This window comes from Electrona antarctica, assembly GCF_951216825.1.
Source record: "Electrona antarctica genome assembly, chromosome: 4".
In the NCBI taxonomy this organism is placed as follows: Eukaryota; Metazoa; Chordata; class Actinopteri; order Myctophiformes; family Myctophidae; genus Electrona; species Electrona antarctica.
The window spans coordinates 27,591,328-27,610,608 of NC_136809.1; the positions used below are offsets into that span (position 1 = coordinate 27,591,328).

Here is a 19,281-nt window from a genome sequence, read left to right on the forward strand (position 1 = left end):
ACCACTCCTACAACTGGCTTTGATAGTTTGTCTGTCTGTTCGTACCAAAAAAATGAGCATGGTTGCTATGGTCACCCAGTTCACACAGGTGTGATTTCATTACGTCAGACATTACGTCAGACCACAGCTGATCAGTCTATATAAGACCTTACAACACTAAGTTCACACGGGTGTGATTTTTTTATTTTTGAGTGGTGTAAAACCACTCCAACAACTGGCTTTGTACACGTGTTCGTACCAAAAAAATGAGCATGGTTACTATGGTCACTGACATTACGTCAGACCACAGCTGATCAGGCTATATAAGACCTTGCACCACTCAGTTCACACGGGTGTGATTTTTAATTAAAACAAAGGGGAATAATGTCTACTACTATAATGTCTACTAACTAGATCACAAAGCAAAAGAAACGAGCAGCAATTGGTTATACTGTAATGGCTGCCATCATGGTGAAAACCTAGTGTAGTAGACTTGGGCCTGAGAGAACTTAAAATGACTGGACAAGACTAAATGAAGAGACTGAAGGGTGGATTGTTCTCATTTCACTGAGCTATAATGCCCAGGCAGCTCAGCTGTGAGGTTACGAATACCCTGTTTCTCTTTACACCCATATTTAGTGTTCTTTTCTCCAGTTTCAATCAGCTGGAGGAAAGGATTCAGAATGGAAGGTACCATTAGTAATGTCGGAAGAGAAATCCTAAAGCTACAAGAACTTGAAGCTAAAATTTCAAAAGTAAGATGAAGGTCAATGAGTTGACCTTGACAACGACACCAGGAGGTCCAACGTTCTAACAGTCCAATGTGCAATAGTCCGACATCCTACCCCAAACCCTAACTGCACACGGAAGCCACCACGTATGTCGGACTATTGGTACATCTGATTAACACATGCCCCCCAATTCCTTCCCAATTACGATCCTGTCTAAAGGTGAAAGGATGGGATGAAGGAATGTGCCATTTTGATTGTACCTTTAAAACAAGATGACAAAAAGAAAAACATAAAAGAATAATTAAGTAAGCTCATGTAATGTCCTTTTAGCAGTGGAATGCTGTATAGTAAGAGGCTCATTGAATCAGGTCTGTGAGTGAGTGTAGGAACATGAATCATGTTCCTACACTCACTCACTGTAGTACAATTCATGTTACATGATGACATTGCCCTCTATAAAACACTATCTGATTCATATTTAATCAGTCTAGGCCAGGGCATGTTTACAAGACATCCCTGGCCTCTCTGATTTCTAATGGGAGTACTTTCAAACCAGCTAGCCAACAAACCTGTCAAAGCATTTCAAGTAAAGAACCGCTGAGCCTGTGAGGGAATGATGTGAAATGAGATAAAGGCGGTTCACACACCTGCTTATGGTAAACCACTTCACGCCACTGGGAAGGAGTGAATACTTCTCATGCAGCAAACATCTTGTTAATGTGCCATGTGTTCCACAGAGAGCAGCCCTGCACTGTTGCCAAGGCTCACTCCCTCCTCGCCTGCCCCACTCTGGCATTCCACCTTGCTAGCCAGCAGTGATGGACAGTACATTTAGGTGAGTACTGTACTTAAGTAATTGTACTGAATGTCTGTACTTTTTACTGGGGTATTTGTATTTTTGGGGGGATGCTTATGACTTTCACTCCACTACATTATTGTAGGCTACTTTACCTATTGTGTACTTTACATACACACTCATAAGGCAGACACAATGAGGTTTGACCGTAGCCTTAAGCCGTACTGTATGTAGATGAATATACCATATACAAGCTCACAACGTGTTACATTTTTATGTCTACATTTCAATACAATAATGCATTTATAATAAAAAATAAAATGCACCTTTGTACTTTAAAAGTACTTAAAAAAAAGCAAGTAGGCCTATTCTAGTACTTTTGCTCAAATTCGGCAGAATAACTTTAATTTGTAGACTAGTTGAGTAATATTTGACCATGAGTATCCACCACTTATAGCTAGCTCTGACTGAGAGCAGAACTCACTGAATCAGAAAAAAATTAAATAAAAAAACAGTGATTGTACTTTAGGCCAGGGCAGTGGTTCTCAAACGTTTTCAAGTTCAAGGCACCCTGAGTACCTTGTGTTTAACTGTTGATGTATGACAGTTAAGTTATGATTATGAACACCTTAGAAATCACAGTATTTATTATTGGGCTGTGGAGAGAAAGGGGCTAGATCAACCCAGAAAGAATGACATTTATGAACTTACTGAAACATTTATTTTTCTTGTTACTGTATTTTACAGCCAATCATATAAATATTATATGATTGGCTGTCAGTCAGTGGTTCTCAAACTTTTTAATTTCATGGACCCTCAGTTTGGTATGCATTATAGGCCACATAGTCACAGTGACTCACAGACCCCCATAACTCTGAGACCGTAGAAAAGGGACCAAGTGTAGTACAATTTGCTTCCAATTTGGTACCATTTGTACACACTGGATGGTGGACGTCACAAACGTAACATTAGGACTTGCGAGGTGCACCATTGCTCCGATCCGCATCAAACTTCAAGTTCAAGTTCAAGTGTCATTTAAAATAAACACACCTTATACAATGTATTCAGGGTATTCTTTTTTTGTTGACCAAAATGGAGTGTTTGGCAGAAGCATCAGCTTATAATGCCAGCCCTTTTAATATTCAACATAGCTATAAAGGATGAAAAAATACAAACAAAAACAAGACAAAAACAAAACAAGCATAACAAAACAAAAACAAGACAAAAACAAAACATACAAACAAACAAAAAAAACGAAACTTGGCACAAAGACTGTTCAGGGGTAGGCCTATATGGCATGAGAATAGTCACACCAAGGGCCATGTTGTACAACCCCCCAGGGGCCACGTATTGTCACGGCGCGTTGTTGTTCCCGGGGGTCTGCCATGACAATAGTCACACACACAAAAACTAAATTACACACATGGGTTGCTGCAGCTGTCTTACATTAGTGTTTAACATTTCACATGGCCATAACTCTGTGTGAGTCTGTGACCATTGCTCTGATCAGTGCAATGTAGGACTAGATTTGAAGGAGAAGAGTTGAAGGGATTATACTCAAATACTTGTCATCTCCTTTTACTCAAATGCGAGTCCTTCTCAACAATGTTCCTGTAATGACTGTATTTGAACTCTAAGGGGAGACAAATCCCCTTAAATCTGTATACATGAACGTATGGACAGTTGCAGTGAGTATGGAACAAATCCTTCCATTCTCACTGTAAGGTGCATAATTATGCTAAGGCTACTAAAGTAATTTGAGCAAGTTTGTTCTAATAATGCAGAATTGTATAACTATATTTTAGTGGGCATGAGTATATTATAGGTATACCGGTATACCAAATATGTGAAAGCCAAGTACCATGGTGTGCATGCATAAGGCTATACAACAGGTAGGCTATAAAAAGTAAAGGGGTTGCCTCAGTGGAGAAAGATTGACTTGATTGATTGATTGAAGAATTTATTAACAGTTTGCAGAATTACAGTACATTCTATAGACAGAACAGGAATTCATCATAAGGGAGGTAAAAAGGGAAAAGAAATATATACAGTGAGGGGAAAAAAGGGGGGGGCGGGGGGGGGGGGATTCAGATTTTAGATTTGTTTTGTCTGTCAATTACAATTACAATTTAAGCATTTAGCAGACGCTCTTAATCCAGAGCGATTTACATTAAACATCACATACATAAAAAAGTAGTTATCATGAATCATACGTAAACTAATCGGCATATGCAATAGGGACCACGATTCTTATAAACTGTTTTGTGTGTGTGTGTTAAATTGATGTCATATGTGATGTTGGTAAAGCGCTCCTCACTTCACACAGGTGTGATTTTTCTTATTTATATGAAACCAGTGTTGTACAAGCTACTTAAACTTATATCTATCTATCTATTGTATCTAAGCTACTATAGTTACTCTTCATAAAAAAGTAACTGATCTTTTCTGCTAAAAATTAGGCTACTAAAAGTAGCAATTACTAGCAAGCCATATTGAAGATACTTTGTACTAGGCTACCTATGGGGAATGTGGCTGAGACACTGTCTCACTGACTAAGTAAAACTTGTATACGATACGTGTATTAGTTATATTGTGATTGTATTTTATTGTTATTGTATTTATTTTACCAAAATCAAATCAAATAACACTCAAATAAAAATTGCAAAGTGTGTTTGCCGCAGTTGCTTACATAGGCTCCTCCCACTAACTTCGGAAGCCGATTACGGCATAACGATATGCACTATCAAAATTTTGCCTGTGGTGTTTAAATCGGATAGGTCCGGAAATAATGTGTACCGATTTCTGTGAGAATTGGACATAATCTGTAGGAGGAGGAGCAAAAAGTGTGTTTTGGAGAAAATTCAAAATGGCGGAAAATCTAACCTGACAGAAATGGGAATTTTTGATTTTACGACCTACTATCAAGAGTTATAAGCCAAAACGTCAAGTGGGCTGTTATAGCGCCACCATGAGGCCGACCGATATAATTATAAGTTAATTAATTTTAGTAATTGTGAACCTCCCTTCCAACTATAGCCCTTATGGTATTCAAAAATACTTGAATGTGAGTTTTTGCATTTTCCCATTCATGTCAATGGGGAAATTGAATGCATGAATAAATTAATATAAATTAAACTATACAACATTTCTCTTAGCAATGAGCAAGCACACCATTCCCGGTGAAGCCGATCAATTTCACATATGGCTCAAGTGCGTACCTATCCCCAATAATATTGGGGATAGGTACGCACTCTGATCGGCTTCACCTGCTAGAGGGGGGGCGTAGGGACTGAGGGAACATATTATGTTCCCTCAGTCCCTACGCCCCCCCTCTAGCAGGCAACAGTGCAGCACTATCTCTCTCCCTCTGTTTCTGGCACAACAGCGCCACTTTTGCTTTTACCCTACTGGTACTCATAGTAACAGTCACATAGGTTAAGACGGACATTGCTGTTCCTTGGAGTGGTTGGAGCTGAACGTGAATCCCCCCCACCGCCCACCCCTTTTTTTCCCCCCCTCACTGTATATGTTTCTTTTCCCTTTTTACCTCCTTTATGATGAATTCCTGTTCTGTCTATAGAAGTGTCTATTTGTACGTCTCTAAATGTTTTGATGATTTGAACATGGTGGACCCTATTGGAAACAAGTGTAATGCTTAATTGGGTCGTCCACTCACAGTTAACAGCCTTTGTATTGAGTTTGTGCTTGAAATGTACTGTAATTCTGCAAACTGTTAATAAATTCTTCAATCAATCAATCAATCAAACCACTCAAAAAAGGTTACAAGAATAATAATAAGAAAGTGTTACAATTACTATAGTCTGGCAACCACACTAATAAATCTCAATCTAACCCAGGGCCAGGACACATGAGGACCCCATGCACTGCAGTGTAGAGAGTGGATCAAACTGGCAACATGTTTTGAATGAATGTATGGGAGTCGGGACCCAAATGGAAACAAGACCGCAAGGTCTTTCTTCGGTGCTATCCTTTTGGACCATTTGTGCTTGACTGTATCCCTATACTGTTTGCATTTTTGGCTAATAAAATTATCAATCAATCAATCAATGAATGAACATCTATAGATATCATCATATAGTATAGCCGCAATTTGCAACTCTAGATTTTTTTAATAATGGGATGAATCTAGAGTTTCAATACCCTCCATTGACTCCCCACTCATCCAATTTGGTTTGTGATCTGCTTGTTTTAAATTACGTTAAACTCACCAACATTGCAGCTGTAGTCCAAGCTTGAATTATCTTCTTTCAATCTGCCGAGCTTGTTTTTCATAAAAATCCACCGTAGACATATTATGAGCTACTTTCTGTCAACTACTTTCTGTGCAGGTGATTCTTTTTCTAAGTGCTGGAGTTTGGAAGCACTCGTCGTAAGTCACTGAACGGCCCTACGTACCACCTGTTTCGAATTTGCACATAATGCAGGAGGCAGCAGCGCGACCCGTTAACAAAAACGAGTGCTTCCAAACTGCAACACTTAGAAAAAGAATCACATGCAGAGGATGTCTTGACAGAAAGTAGCTCATAACATCTCTACGGTGGATTTTTATGAAAAACAAGCTCGGCAGATTGAAAGAGGATAATTCAAGCTTGGACTACAGCTGCAATGTTGGTGAGTTTAACGTAGTTTAAGACAAGCAGATCGCAAACCAAATTGGATGAGTGGGGAGTCAATGGAGGCCGGGTATTGCAACTCTAGATTCATCCAATTATTTAAAAAAAATCTAGAGTTGCAAATTGCGGCTACATATAGTATAACTCTATGCTTTGCCTCCCTCGCTACTCTTTACACAGAGCGTAAGATTGCACAGAAAAAAAGACTAGCATATAGGCTACGGTATAAATGTGTTGTAAAAAAGTTTTTAAAAAATACAATAAAATAACAGGCGTTATTTGGACTGTGTTTAATGTATTTTAACTAAGCTTAGCTGGCTACCCTACCGTCCGTGACCTTGTTGTCTGCGTCTGGGAGTGGGATGAAAGTCAGTCTACTGTCTCAGTAGATAGTCATCCTCATCCTCCACGAACTTACCGCAGATCATCAGACATTCGCATTAGGCCTGATATTTATCTATGTGGGGGAGATGCCTCGCCCCACCCCTCCCTCTCACGAGTAGTCCCCAATCTCCCTCCCTCCTCCTCCGCTCCTCATCTCTGTCCTTCATCCTCCTCCATGAATCCGTAGTCACAAACACACATCTCTGTCTACTACGGATGTAAAGCTCGCCACCAGTCAGTGCATGTTTTTACGTACATAACTGCTCCACTCACAATGGTTTATTATGAATGACTGTAGGACTGTTGTGTAAAAACGACTTGTCCTTTATTGGAGTCAAACCGCAGGGGGCAAAACTAGGAGAAAACCAGGGGGTCCGGTCCTGTCTGTCGGCCACGCCGTCCGTCCACCCACCCACCGACCGCTGCACTTCTCCGCAGGGGTCCTCTGGTCTGGGGGACATTATTGCCACCTGCCGACACATCTTGCATGTACCCTGTCAAAGGTAAGCACTGTAGTGTGTAGGCTTGAAGGATTGCAAACACTTCCTGCCAGGTTCCGCGTACTGTCGTTCATTCACAAATCTCTTACGTTTCGACACCGGACTAGACTGTAATTTATTTGATTTACATGTGTCTCGTGTGGCGTGTCTCTGTGACCATCATCACCATGCGGGTTTATGGCTTCCCAGTGAGATCGTGAATCATATCGCAAAACTAACATTGTGGGAAGTGGCAACTGGCAAGTTGGAAATGTAGCTTATAACTTTGGATAAATGAATGATCGTTAAGTAATTTTGCTAGCGGAGCCCTACGGTTGTATTCGGAACAGGTTTATTGATGGATGATAATAATGTCTGTCTGTCTCTCAGTCTCTGTCCAATCCAACCAGTTTCACCGCCAGATGGTTCTGGACGGCTCTATTGTCATAGCTTGCTTTTGTGTGTGGATGGACGTAAACACACTTACGACAACAGAAAGCCGTTTGAAAAGCATGCGCTTAATGACCCGCGTCTAATGTTGACCATATGTGAAGTGGTAGTGAATAGGACCTGTTCCGCCCCTCCAGTTATCTGTAGGCCTACTGCGGTACACCACTTATCACAAACAATTGACCATTTAAGTGCGTTTTAGAGCCAGAGGAGATTTACAAACCAGAACTTTAGCACAGCATTTGGGAGAGAGCCAGCCTTCCACTCTGAAACCTTTAACAGATTGTCACTCGTGCAAGACAGTAATGTGTTCACTTCAAAGTGTTACCAGTGTGGTAATGATTCTTTGGAGGAATTGAGGCAACTACAAGTGCAGAACAGAAGCTTGCTGCAAGCAGCAGCAAATCTAGCCGAGTTGAGTAGTAGGTCCTCCTGCCATCTACCCAGGAGTGAACTCTTGCCAAAATAAGCATTAAGATAATGGGATGTGTCTTATCAAGGGCACACTTTGTGTCTTTGGTCTGACAAAACAAAATCTCCAGTCCCTACTACCCTGTTTGCAGCTGAGACAAACATCTTGACTGAGGCTGCACAAATAATATACCGAAATCACAATAAAGCTAATGCAAATAGTTTATATCTGTGTAGAGATAAAGATCTGATGTCTGATTGTAATTCATATCACATTCACAAATGTAAATGTTTGGCAAAATATTTAGGTTTTGTATTATTATTTTCTTCCGTGTTGTACAATACCTGTATTTGGGGACACCAATTGCCTAGTAGTCCCTAGTGGTTAAGGTGCATGCCACACAGGCTCTAACAGCAATGTGTTGTCACAGGTTGTTGGGTTTGTGAATATGGACACCGCTGCTTTTTCTCCTCTGTCCCAGTAAAAACAGCACCACACTTTGATGTGAGGCTATAAAATACTTGGCCACATATCTTGTGGCATGTTATCGCGGACTCAGACTGTTAACACATACCTGAGATTCTCTCAGGTTTTACACAACCAGTATGAAATGTAGGCCTTCTATGTCCCACTGTTGCTTGTGACTCTTCAAAGTTTTAGTGCTTTGTACATTAAATGACATGTAAAGAACCATTTATCCCATTTGCAATTAGTTTAGTTTATGAATTTGGACAATGTTGTTGTTGTATGTCTGCATGCATTGCTGCAGAAGCAACTGAGGTAAAGTTAACTCATGTACCAGACAGTGACAGTAACAGGTATCAAAGTCCTTGCTACTGCACTGGTAATGAGTGCTTTCAATTGAAGGTGTGCCATTGAGCAAACATGCCCTTGAACTCTGGACTTCTGAAAGGCAGATAATTAGCTCACCGAGAAAAGCAGTGACGGTTCTGTTGTTGCAAGCGATAACTTGTGGTAACTTAATTTCAATATGTAATTAAGACAAATTTTAGACATTTAACTGACATACACTTTTATCCAGCACGACCAGCAGCTACAGTAAGTGAGTGAGCAGACCGGGTTTTGGTGTCGTTCTCGATGCTTGGCTGTTGCATGGATCGAATGTGCTGACCTTTCTATAACCTGGCTAATACTTTTCATCTAATTTGCGATAATACCAAGTAACTGTATCATTAGGCTATGTCAGTGTGCCCAAGGCGCACCAATGAGCAAGTCAAATAATCAAGGCGTTCCTGCATCGCAAAAATAGCCAATCTCACAATGTGTCACATTGTGCAAGCTGCTATTTTTGTGCTTTATACATGTAAAATGTTCATCTATATAATGACATGCCCAATTCGGGAAGCCTGGTTGAAAGTGGTCAAAATATTTTGTTAGGGTATACAACTTGTTTCTGTAGTACTGATTTAAAAAAAGATATAACTTATTGTATAGTTTACTACCAGTAAGACGCCTAAAGGGCACGCATCCGCCTGGATGATGGCAGACTGCTGGGCGAGCGCTATTTAGGACCAACTGCCTGTGTAGAAAGTAGAAACCCAGGAAGAGTGGGGTTGTTGAGAGTTTATGTATCAGTACAGAATGTGTGAAGTTTATAAGACATCCATGGAACGCTGTCTGTAATCAACACAGAGGTGTAAAAGAAATCTATGAGGGCGCCGCAGGGCGGTGTGTCATTATGTCATGTCATTATGCAACTAGGTCAGATTGTGGACACTGATATTTTCCTTATGTTGCTGGGTAACATGCTGTCAGTGTCAACTCATTGATGACTGGTGCTGTGTGTGTTTTTGCAATTCATTGTGAAATTCTAGCAGTCCAAAGAAAGAACAGTAGAGTTTCCCAATCGGTCAATCAGAATAAAGTCCACATTTGTGGTCGCAAGGCTTTAGAAAACCATCTGCTTCTGCCTGTTGAGGATGATTACTGTACTTGTGTTGACAATGGTTAGGAAATCCCTAAAATAGTCTTATGTAACCTGCCTGCGCACGTGACCTGACACGCTGTCATTGTCACACACACGGGCAGACATGACCTCATAATCATGTCATTAACCCCCTGTCACTGTGATCACACATACAGAAACAACCACGTACACAAGCAGTCAAGCACACATACACACTACACACATACTACGCACCAATATGTGCATACGTCACTACATGTAAAGACATTAGACACATTGCACATTGCACAGGTCTCATGCGCACGCACGCGCACACACACACACACACACACTCTGTCTCTTGTCATTACCGTGATAAGGACATAATTCATTTTGTGTTGATGTTCTTGTATAGAACATGCTTGGCTGTATGTGTTTGTTTCTTATTGTCATATTTTGTTTTGTCGACTCATATACTATACTGTTGTGTTTTTCATTGTAATGTCACCAATCGGAGCTGCATGTTTCTGACATGACAGCTGTCCAACTGTCAGGGATTATCGGGCTGCTACTCACACGTGTGTGAGCGGGGGATACTGAGAGGATTAGTCAAAAAAGAGAAAATCTGTCGATTTTGTCAGTGCCAAGCTCCCAGTGTCCAACTGTCCATATGTACGTTTCACAGAATTCTGCACTATTCAACCTGTGGCTCCAGTGGCAGTGGCACTGCTGGTTTGACTCTACCTATATCTTACTATAAATATTGCGATGTTCAACAAAATAATCACCACATTTGATTTGTACACTGTGGTGCCTAATGGGTGAGCCATTAGAAGAGCGTGTGTGTGTGTGTGTGTGTGTGTGTGTGTGTGTGTGTGTGTGTGTGTGTGTGTGTGTGTGTGTGTGTGTGTGTGTGTGTGTGTGTGTGTGTGTGTGTGTGTGTGTGTGTGTGTGTGTGTGTGTGTGTGTGTGTGTGTGTGTGTGTGTGTGTGTGTGTGTGTGTGTGTGTGTGTGTGTGTGTGTGTGTGTGTGTGTGTGTGTGTGTCAATTTTACAGTACTGAACACAAGAAACTTCCATTACGTAACATCATCAATATGACATCAGAGATTCATTGGGGAAACCATTCCATTATTATTATTATTTGGTAATGCACTATTGCTTCATGGCTATTGGCTAATATGCCAAATTCTAGATGTGTGCTGCTGCTCCTGTAGCGGTGGTATTGAGCCAGATGGGTTTGACTAACATTATTAATGAGGAGTGGAGAGAGAGGTGGACCTACTTTACTAATGTATACATGTGTTTGTGTTCACTCTATCGACCCCAGAAGCCTAATGTGGACCGTAATGGTCTAACTCCAGAAGATGACTGTCAAGTCTAATATGTATTAGATGTGTGACATGGTAACAGTGTAGCTGCTGAGTCCTACTTACATTGTAAAATCCTTCAGTGTACAAATGGAACCAAATGGACCCTTATGTTGTACATGCTCTCAGAGAAATGAACACTTTACTGTGTCCACTGTGGTAATGTTATTGATTTTGTGTTTGTGCTATGCCAAGCACAGAATTAAGGCCCAATTTGATTGCATTGGTTTTGTATATTTTGTTCAAGTTTCAGCTACAGTATTCCACGATTAGGTCTAGACAGCCCTATCTTGTACTTGAATTTAGAAGGGATTTATTGGTTTGGTGCAGAATTACCAAGGTTGAAACGGTCTGCTGGGAAAGTGGGAATAACCTCTATCTAGCTACTATGCTTGCTATAGCAGAGCTGTAGCATAGTGGCTGGAGGGAGGTCATTCTCTGTGCTATAATAGCACAGGGAATACAGTGGGCAGAAGCAGTGTGTGTCTATACAAACACGCATCACTGTCTCTTGACAAACACATTACATTATTAGTGTTAGCGAGTCAGCAAACCGCCAAGACAGGGCTGTGCATGGGAGTATCACAACATGCTAATGCTGTTAGCCAATGGGCATGATGTGATTAGTATTGGCATTGAGCCTGAGAGCAGGGTGTGTCCTCCTATATTAATTTAGATGCTACAGGTAGATTGTGGTACAAGGCAAGTTAATCCCCTAGTGGCACGAGAAAGAAAGTGAAACTCACCTTGACTACTGTTGCTATGGTAGCATGGATGTCCTTAGCTAGTGAAAGTGAGGCCTAATTTATACTGCAAGGTACAACTGTGTCGCTCTCTGAGTGATACAGTAAGTATGAAGTATAAATTAGGAATTGACACTACGAGATGCATCCACGTTTTGCTGTCTTTTTCTATATTATGCATCTATGCTGCCCCCAAGTACTGCTGTCACAATTATGAAATATGATAACTGAGTAGAGAGACACATTGGTGTTTTGTGTTACAGCATGCATATTTGGAGCTCCTATAACGCTCTGTAAGGACCTGTCTGCAGGACAGATAAATAAGAGATGCATAAAGGTGTACTTTTACAATGGCTGACACTGTAGCCGTGTAGCGGCTGCAGGGTAGCCATTTAATGGCTACACTGATCAACATGCTTTGTCTTTGCCTCTAGCAGTTTCTTATCGTTCTGCCTGCTGAATAATTGATCAGTGCTTTGCAGTTTTGTCAATTAATAACAAAGGAGTTTCAACAGAGGGAGGTTGTTTGACTCTTTGAAGCCAAATTAATTTGGCATACCAGCAAGTAATGTTTTTCCTTATTTTGTTTTTACAGTGCCCGCCAGGGGATATAATTCTCGGCATCTTTGCCTATCTCCAGTGCAGCTTAGCAATGTCATAATTAATAGCATTAGAATAAATCTTCACTACACGCATGGCTGACTCATTTTGTCATAGGTTATAGAAGTGTCAAGGAGTCCACTTTAAGCCTCTCGTTCCCTACTGTAAGCTCTGCTAAACTAACACGTTAGTGAGATAATTGAAAAGTGAGGGGTCTTGTTTGAAAGCTTGCCTAGTCCCACCCCCAGGCCTCACTGTGTAGGACTAGGACTCTCATTAAGCTAGCCTATCTCTCTCTCATAATGTCATTTTCATGTTTTATCTTTTTTGTTAGATTTTCTTTTAGTATACTATAGACTAGAGTAGAGAGATTCAGAAAACCAAGGCCTTGCAGAGACATGACAGGAATCAAATTCAAACCACCGTGGTCCTTGCATCTCTCAAGGAGCATGTTGTCCGTGCACTAACAGGCTGAGCCACCAGGCACCCCCATGTCTCTGTATTTGTAGCCTTCTTCCTGTCTCTGTCTGTCTGTCTGTCTGTCTGTCTGTCTGTCTGTCTGTCTGTCTGTCTGTCTGTCTGTCTGTCTGTCTGAGTAATGATGTCATTATCTGCTGTGTGCACTCCAACCTTCCGTCATGTGTCTGTCTTGGCCCCTCTTACTGTAAGTCAATAAAGACATTGATTTGCTCTTCATCTTGACAATACAATCTGATATTTGTCTTTGCACTGATGGGGCGCAGACCTTTGTCTGCGTGCCTGTGTGGGCGTGTGTGTGTCCGTGCGCGCATTAATACAGCCTGATGGGTTCCAGTAGGAAGGGAAGAGGAATCATAATAAATTGTGTTCATTGTTTTGTGAGTGTCTGTGGATGTGTGTGTGCTCTGAGCATGAAGGCTTGAGCCTACACTTCTCTCTGTGTAGGTGTTATGGGTATGTGAGATAGAGATAGAATACCAACCAGGTGTTGCTATATCTGAATTAGATAATGACTATGATCTAATTCAAATGTCTGACACTGAAATATTTTAATATGAACTACTAGATTGTCATCTACTTAATATCCTCATTGTTGACCGCATGTGAAGTTGGAGTATATGAATATATTCTGTATTCTTGAAAGTCGCTTTGTGTGTGTGTGTGCGACTGTGCGTGCGTGCGTGCGTGCGTGTGTGCGTGCGTGCGCACACGCGTGCAGATCTATTTAATTCCTAATTGGGCTCTTAACTCTTGGCTGTAAAAACAGTCACTCACTGAGTTGATGTAAGTGCTTTGTCACAATACCACTGAATGAGAAGCGTGTAAAGTAACTGTCCATGCAGGCCTTTGAGTGAATCATCCATGAAGGCATGGAGTCCATTGCACAGGCATGCTGATATGATGTGACTCAATGCATAGGGAGTTAGATCACAAATTAATCACACATTGTCCTTTTGTAATACACAGTAAGATCCTCAGTGTTAAATTAACCCGGAGTGTAGAAATTCAACGAACTGGACCTGCATGGGTGTGCACTCTGAGTTAGGAGTCAATGAATTAGCACTGAGGATTTTACTGTGCACATCCATCTGGTGAGAGGTACGTGGCTCCTTTCCAGTAAATGTGATCACTGACAAGTGTTTATGCGATGAACAATGGACTGAATGAAGACCTCATCAGATGCTTTGCTTCCTACATCACTCAGCCGGCTCCTCATTAAGTTTAATGTTTCCTGTGATGCTCCTTACGCACAACAAAGTCAAAAGAGCACAAAATGTGTACAGTCAGTCTCCCGTGTCAAAACTACAATATCGCTGGTCTAGAAGGGGATGGTATATTATTTGATAGCATTTACTATCGATAGTATCTGTCGTGATATGACCTTCAAAACACAAGATGCAGTTTGTGCTTTTTACAGCAGTGTGCAGTGAAATAACAGGATCACACAACTAAAGTCCTTCAATCTATTCCCAGCTCTACACCCTTTTGAAATGTATATATTTAAGCAATATTACACAAGAGGGTGTGCTTTACTGTCATTAATGGCACGCCTGCGTTACTGCAGGAACGAGCCGATAGGCGAGTTCCATAGGCATTGCAGAAGTGCCCTTAAAAGTTACCATTAACAGCTTCCGTCTTCGCCATAATAATCCATCTATTTCCATTCTATCCGTTTCTTTCAATCGCCTGTATCTCCTATTCCTTGTCCCAGATGGCATTTTTGGTCAAAACAGCGTTTCTTTGAGGGCACAGAGCCGACGATGGGGACTCCTCCGGAGCCCCGGCATAGACCCATATTGTAAACAACAGTCGTCCTGGACCTGTTCAACTTACTAGGTTAATACTTGTTTGGAGTTTTCTGGTTGAAGCCAGAAGTCTGGAAATGTGGCTTTTCAAAATAAGAGCTCAACTGGAAAAAATGCTGGCGTGAATTAGATCCTAATTTTTCAATAAATGCTAGCAGCTAGAATTGAATTGACATGACAAAACATGTCAATTCAATTTCATTATAACTAAGATATTCGATAAACACATTTATTTAATGACAGATGTAGCCACTACGACCAAAAATATGCCAAGAAAACCGCTAGCCTAGCCAGTTCTGCTCTGGGAGAGCAGCGAGACTCAGCGCAGCTGATTTCCTATGTTTTGATTAGGCGTTCCATCATGCTCGTTTAAGCACGGCTAGATGGTTATTTCAACCAATCAGATTGCTTCCTCAAAACGACATGTTGTACAATCTATTACAAGCCTATGAATTGATTCGTACTTGGTTAAGACCACTTCTCACATCATTATTCTAGACAGGCACCCTCTGGGTACCCGTCTAACCGGGGCCATGCAAGTCGCAACCGGAAAGAAAGCTGCCACTTATATCAGATAGGCGGCACAAATCAGTAAAGCCGACGGGTGGGGTTGGCCAATTATGGAAGCCGGTGCCCACCCCATCCTAAAAACATACAGAGATGTCCTCCACAGACCAGCAGAAAGAAGACATATGTTTTTTTGCGTTCTCAGAAACTGCAACACGCTGTCGTAACTTATATCGGTTATCCGGCACAAACATGACGCAGAGCTCATCCAATCAGTTAAGGCAACAGGTTGGGTGGGCCAATCAGGGAAGCGGGTGCCCACACCCTAGAGCCTAGCAACCCGATCTAACAGAAATACCTAGATATGTACGGCATTGCAATTCCGTACATACACGTCTAGAAAACCCCAAAATCCGTACATATGACACTGAAATCCTCCCCATAGACAATGAGTCTTGACGGACGGGAACTTGAGCCACGGGAGACACCACCCGCTATGGACAGATTCGAAAATAATGTCAAATCCGAACTCACCCAGCCCGAACCAGCCACGGTGAAATAGCACTACGCCTCCGTTGCGTTCAAAACAGTAGTAGTGTCATTACTGTCATACTGTATGTACGGATTTGGGGCTTTTCTAGTCGTGTATGTAAATATGAACATATTCACGTATTTCCGTGAGATCAGGCTGGACCTAGAGATTAATGCAACCCCCGCAAACCTGTTGACAGACAGATACAGACATTCAGGGTTTTTTGGTTCTCAGAAACTGTTTGCCGATCTAATAATTGTCACTCGTGTGTGTGTGTGCTGAACTTTGTCAGGTTGAGACTAGTGCAGATGCAGATTCCTAGCCAAGAGATTGCACTGAAATACTTACTCACTGTTTGGCTTGTTAAGACACATGGACAGATTATGATCTTAAATTTCATTATTGCTCGTGTGTGTGTGTGTGTGTGTGTGTGTGTGTGTGTGTGTGTGTGTGTGTGTGTGTGTGTGTGTGTGTGTGTGTGTGTGTGTGTGTGTGTGTGTGTGTGTGTGTGTGTGTGTGTGTGTGTGTGTGTGTGTGTGTGTGTGTGTGTGTGTGTGTGTGTGTGTGTGTGTGTGTGTGTGTGTGTGTGTGTGTGTGTGTGTGCATCTGTGTGAGAGGGAGGGGGGGGGGATTATTTTTCTTTACATAAACTTTACATGAGCTTATAAAATAACATGTGGTTTCTTGTGTCAACTGATAATTCAATAATTGCACTGTTGTAGATTCTGTTGTTCAGAATTCAGTTGTAGATCAACTGCTGTTGAGGAGCACCATAGCATTTTCAGTTTAAAGCATGAGATTCTTGACTCTTGAGATAACTTGAGGTAATCCACTTGCATTGCATATTGTTTTCACATCAACATCTACAGCTGGTCTTCAGCTGCCCATAGTGTGATCTATTCTCTGACATCATCCAAATCAAAATCTTTAGAAGCCTTTCACGGAATGTGTGTTGAGTGGTCAGGGCCATAGATATAAAAAATAGATGCCTCTTTGGCCGCTGCAGTTCGTTGGAGCCATGTGTGTCGACAGGAGGGCGGAAAAATGTACACTCTGGGGCGGAATTGCGCCGGATGTGTGGAAGGCACGCTACACCACGCTGCCACTCAAGTCACTACTGGCCAATCACAGCTCATCTTTTCCGCCACTTGTCAGACCCGAACATCCGTTCTGCAACGCACGCAGAAGCTTGGCATGCATGCTTCCACTCATGCTTCCACTGCTTCGCAAGGAATCTCGGGAAAGCTTTGCCCCCTCTCGAGAACACACACCCCAGACCCGGAAGAGGCATCTACCTTTATATGTCTATGGCCAGGGCCCAGGGCCTACCTGTCAACATGTATGCGAGGAATGACGAGGAAAAAGCTAAATGGTAATGTCATCACCGGTTCTTGTCTGCTCTTTGCTCCTATTTTTGCATATAACACACATTTGGTTTGGTTCCTTGTTCAATAAGGGAGGAACAAGTGATGAAATTACAACTTCTGTTTTTGTGTTTTTTTTCCCCACAACTTCCACATAACAGTAAGTTTAAATCTTGTCAATGACTATACTATATTGGCTGACCTATTGATAGTACTTTTGTTTTATGAATAAAATGACCTGAAAGTCAATGGTGAATCAGCAGGTGACCTATGTGTTGGATTGGGTGTGGGTATGTGCACAGCCAAACAACCAAACCAACCTCGGACTCGGGAGCAACATGCAAATCCATGACAAATATGAAAAATCTTCAGCTCAGTGGGATTGACAAGAAATTCTTCTTGGAAGTAGTCAACCTCTCTGTTCCGATTTACTCTTGCAAAGAGTCATGTAGGCAAAAGTGTAGGATATTTCTGTTTACATTGGACTACAATAGGACCACAGATGACTTATGCAACCAGTGCAATATTTGCCATGCACTTAAATGAGGGTACAAGTTGTGCCCTCATTTTAGTGCATGGCAAATATTGCACACAAACATGTCCCCTGTGTGAATAATTGGATATTGGCAGCTTTAATATATACGCATTAAGATACACTACATCAATGGAACAACCTCAAATGAACAATATAAAGAAACGGTACAATGTAAAACCATAGCCTCAACAGTCTAAATGTAATCTGGACAACATTAGCAGAGATGTGCTGGCCATTGGGAAATCCGGGACAACTCCCGAACGGCCGGTCCAGTCCAGGCCGGTCTGGGCCAGCCGTTTATTATTATTTTTTATTTTTTTATATTAGATATTAAACAGCTTAAAGCAGCACCTTTATATGTAAAGTACCCTTTACATTTCTTTATTGGAACAAGGATTCATGATATCCTCAGAAACGGCTATTTTAACACAATAATATTAATTATCATCATTTTAGTTCATTCTGATCTCTATAAAAAAAATCTGTGGTGTTACGGGTCAAATATGACCCGGCAGAGAAGTGTGGCTCAATTACCCCCAAATGTTCAATGTTTATATGTTTGAGAGATACAAATTTGCATTTGCTATTAGTAGTAAAACAATGAGTTTTTGACCTAAAGGTTTTTACCTGATTTAAAAATGAGTGTCTTCTACTATTAGTATAATATTAAGTCTATTATAGCCAGATAACATGTAATGTAATGAGTGAATTTTAACATTTTTATAATTGCATATAACCCAAAATAATATTTTAAATAGCGTTTACATGGATGTGAATAAATAACAAGTCAGCTATGAGGTGGGGGAGAAAAATATGTAATTTTATAATTGTTTTAGTATTTTGGGCCCAGTTAAATCACAGGTCAAATTTGACCCACTAACACCAAAAGTGTTATTGAATTTTGTTATTGATTTTTTTGAAGATTGAACTCCTATGCCCAGCTTTGTGTGTCTGACCCCATAACGATGATTTGATTCGCTGAGGGCTTAAAAATTGAGGACAGACGTGGACGCCAAAAGTGATTGGCTGGAATGTGATGATGTATGATGATAAGAGCACTTCACACTTTAAAAAAAAGTTAAAGCTCTATATTCTGAGAGTAATCATTGCTATAGAGTGTTTATTTTGCAACAAAACACTTTATAGCATCACTCCATCCCTTTAATAAACAGAAAATAAATGTTCAGGTGTGTCACCGCTTTCATCCAATCGGGAGAGAGAACCCATTTATCAGCCTAAAATGTTGTTAGCTCTTTTATTTCTTTTTTTTTTCATCGCTTCCAATTTCATTTGTTTATGCTGTATCATATGAGTTCTCTCTCTCCTGATTGGATGAAATTGGTATGATGAGGTAGTAGTGTACTAGTCTAAAACCTTTACCAAAGAGCTGGAAAGAACGGGAGACCAAGCTGTTACAATAGCAATGATTACCGTATTGTCCCGAATATAAGACGACCCCCATTTTTTAAGACTCATTTGTGGAAAAAGAACATTGAATGTCAAATAGTCTAGTCCCCGATTATAATACGACCCTGTTTTTTAGGATATTTCCATTGGAAAAAAACGTAGTCTTAA

General features: G+C 41.0%; 1 protein-coding gene across 3 annotated transcripts in view; it reads left to right on the forward strand.

Annotated features, from left to right (window-relative positions):
* Positions 1-6,050: 6,050 nt before the first annotated feature.
* The window catches only part of coro2aa (coronin 2Aa), a 43,596-nt gene continuing 30,365 nt past the window's right edge, over positions 6,051-19,281 (forward strand). Inside the window, exons 1-2 of one of the 3 annotated variants that reach the window (XM_079500315.1) lie at positions 6,051-6,138; positions 6,859-7,027. Coding sequence is in view for 1 of the 3 variants with exons in the window: in XM_079500313.1 (XP_079356439.1) it covers positions 6,133-6,138 (6 nt within the window). In the remaining 2 variants the exon portion in view is untranslated. Of the gene's footprint in view, positions 6,139-6,663; positions 7,028-19,281 lie in introns of those variants that run through there. The other 2 variants (XM_079500313.1, XM_079500314.1) reach the window with 2 other exon arrangements.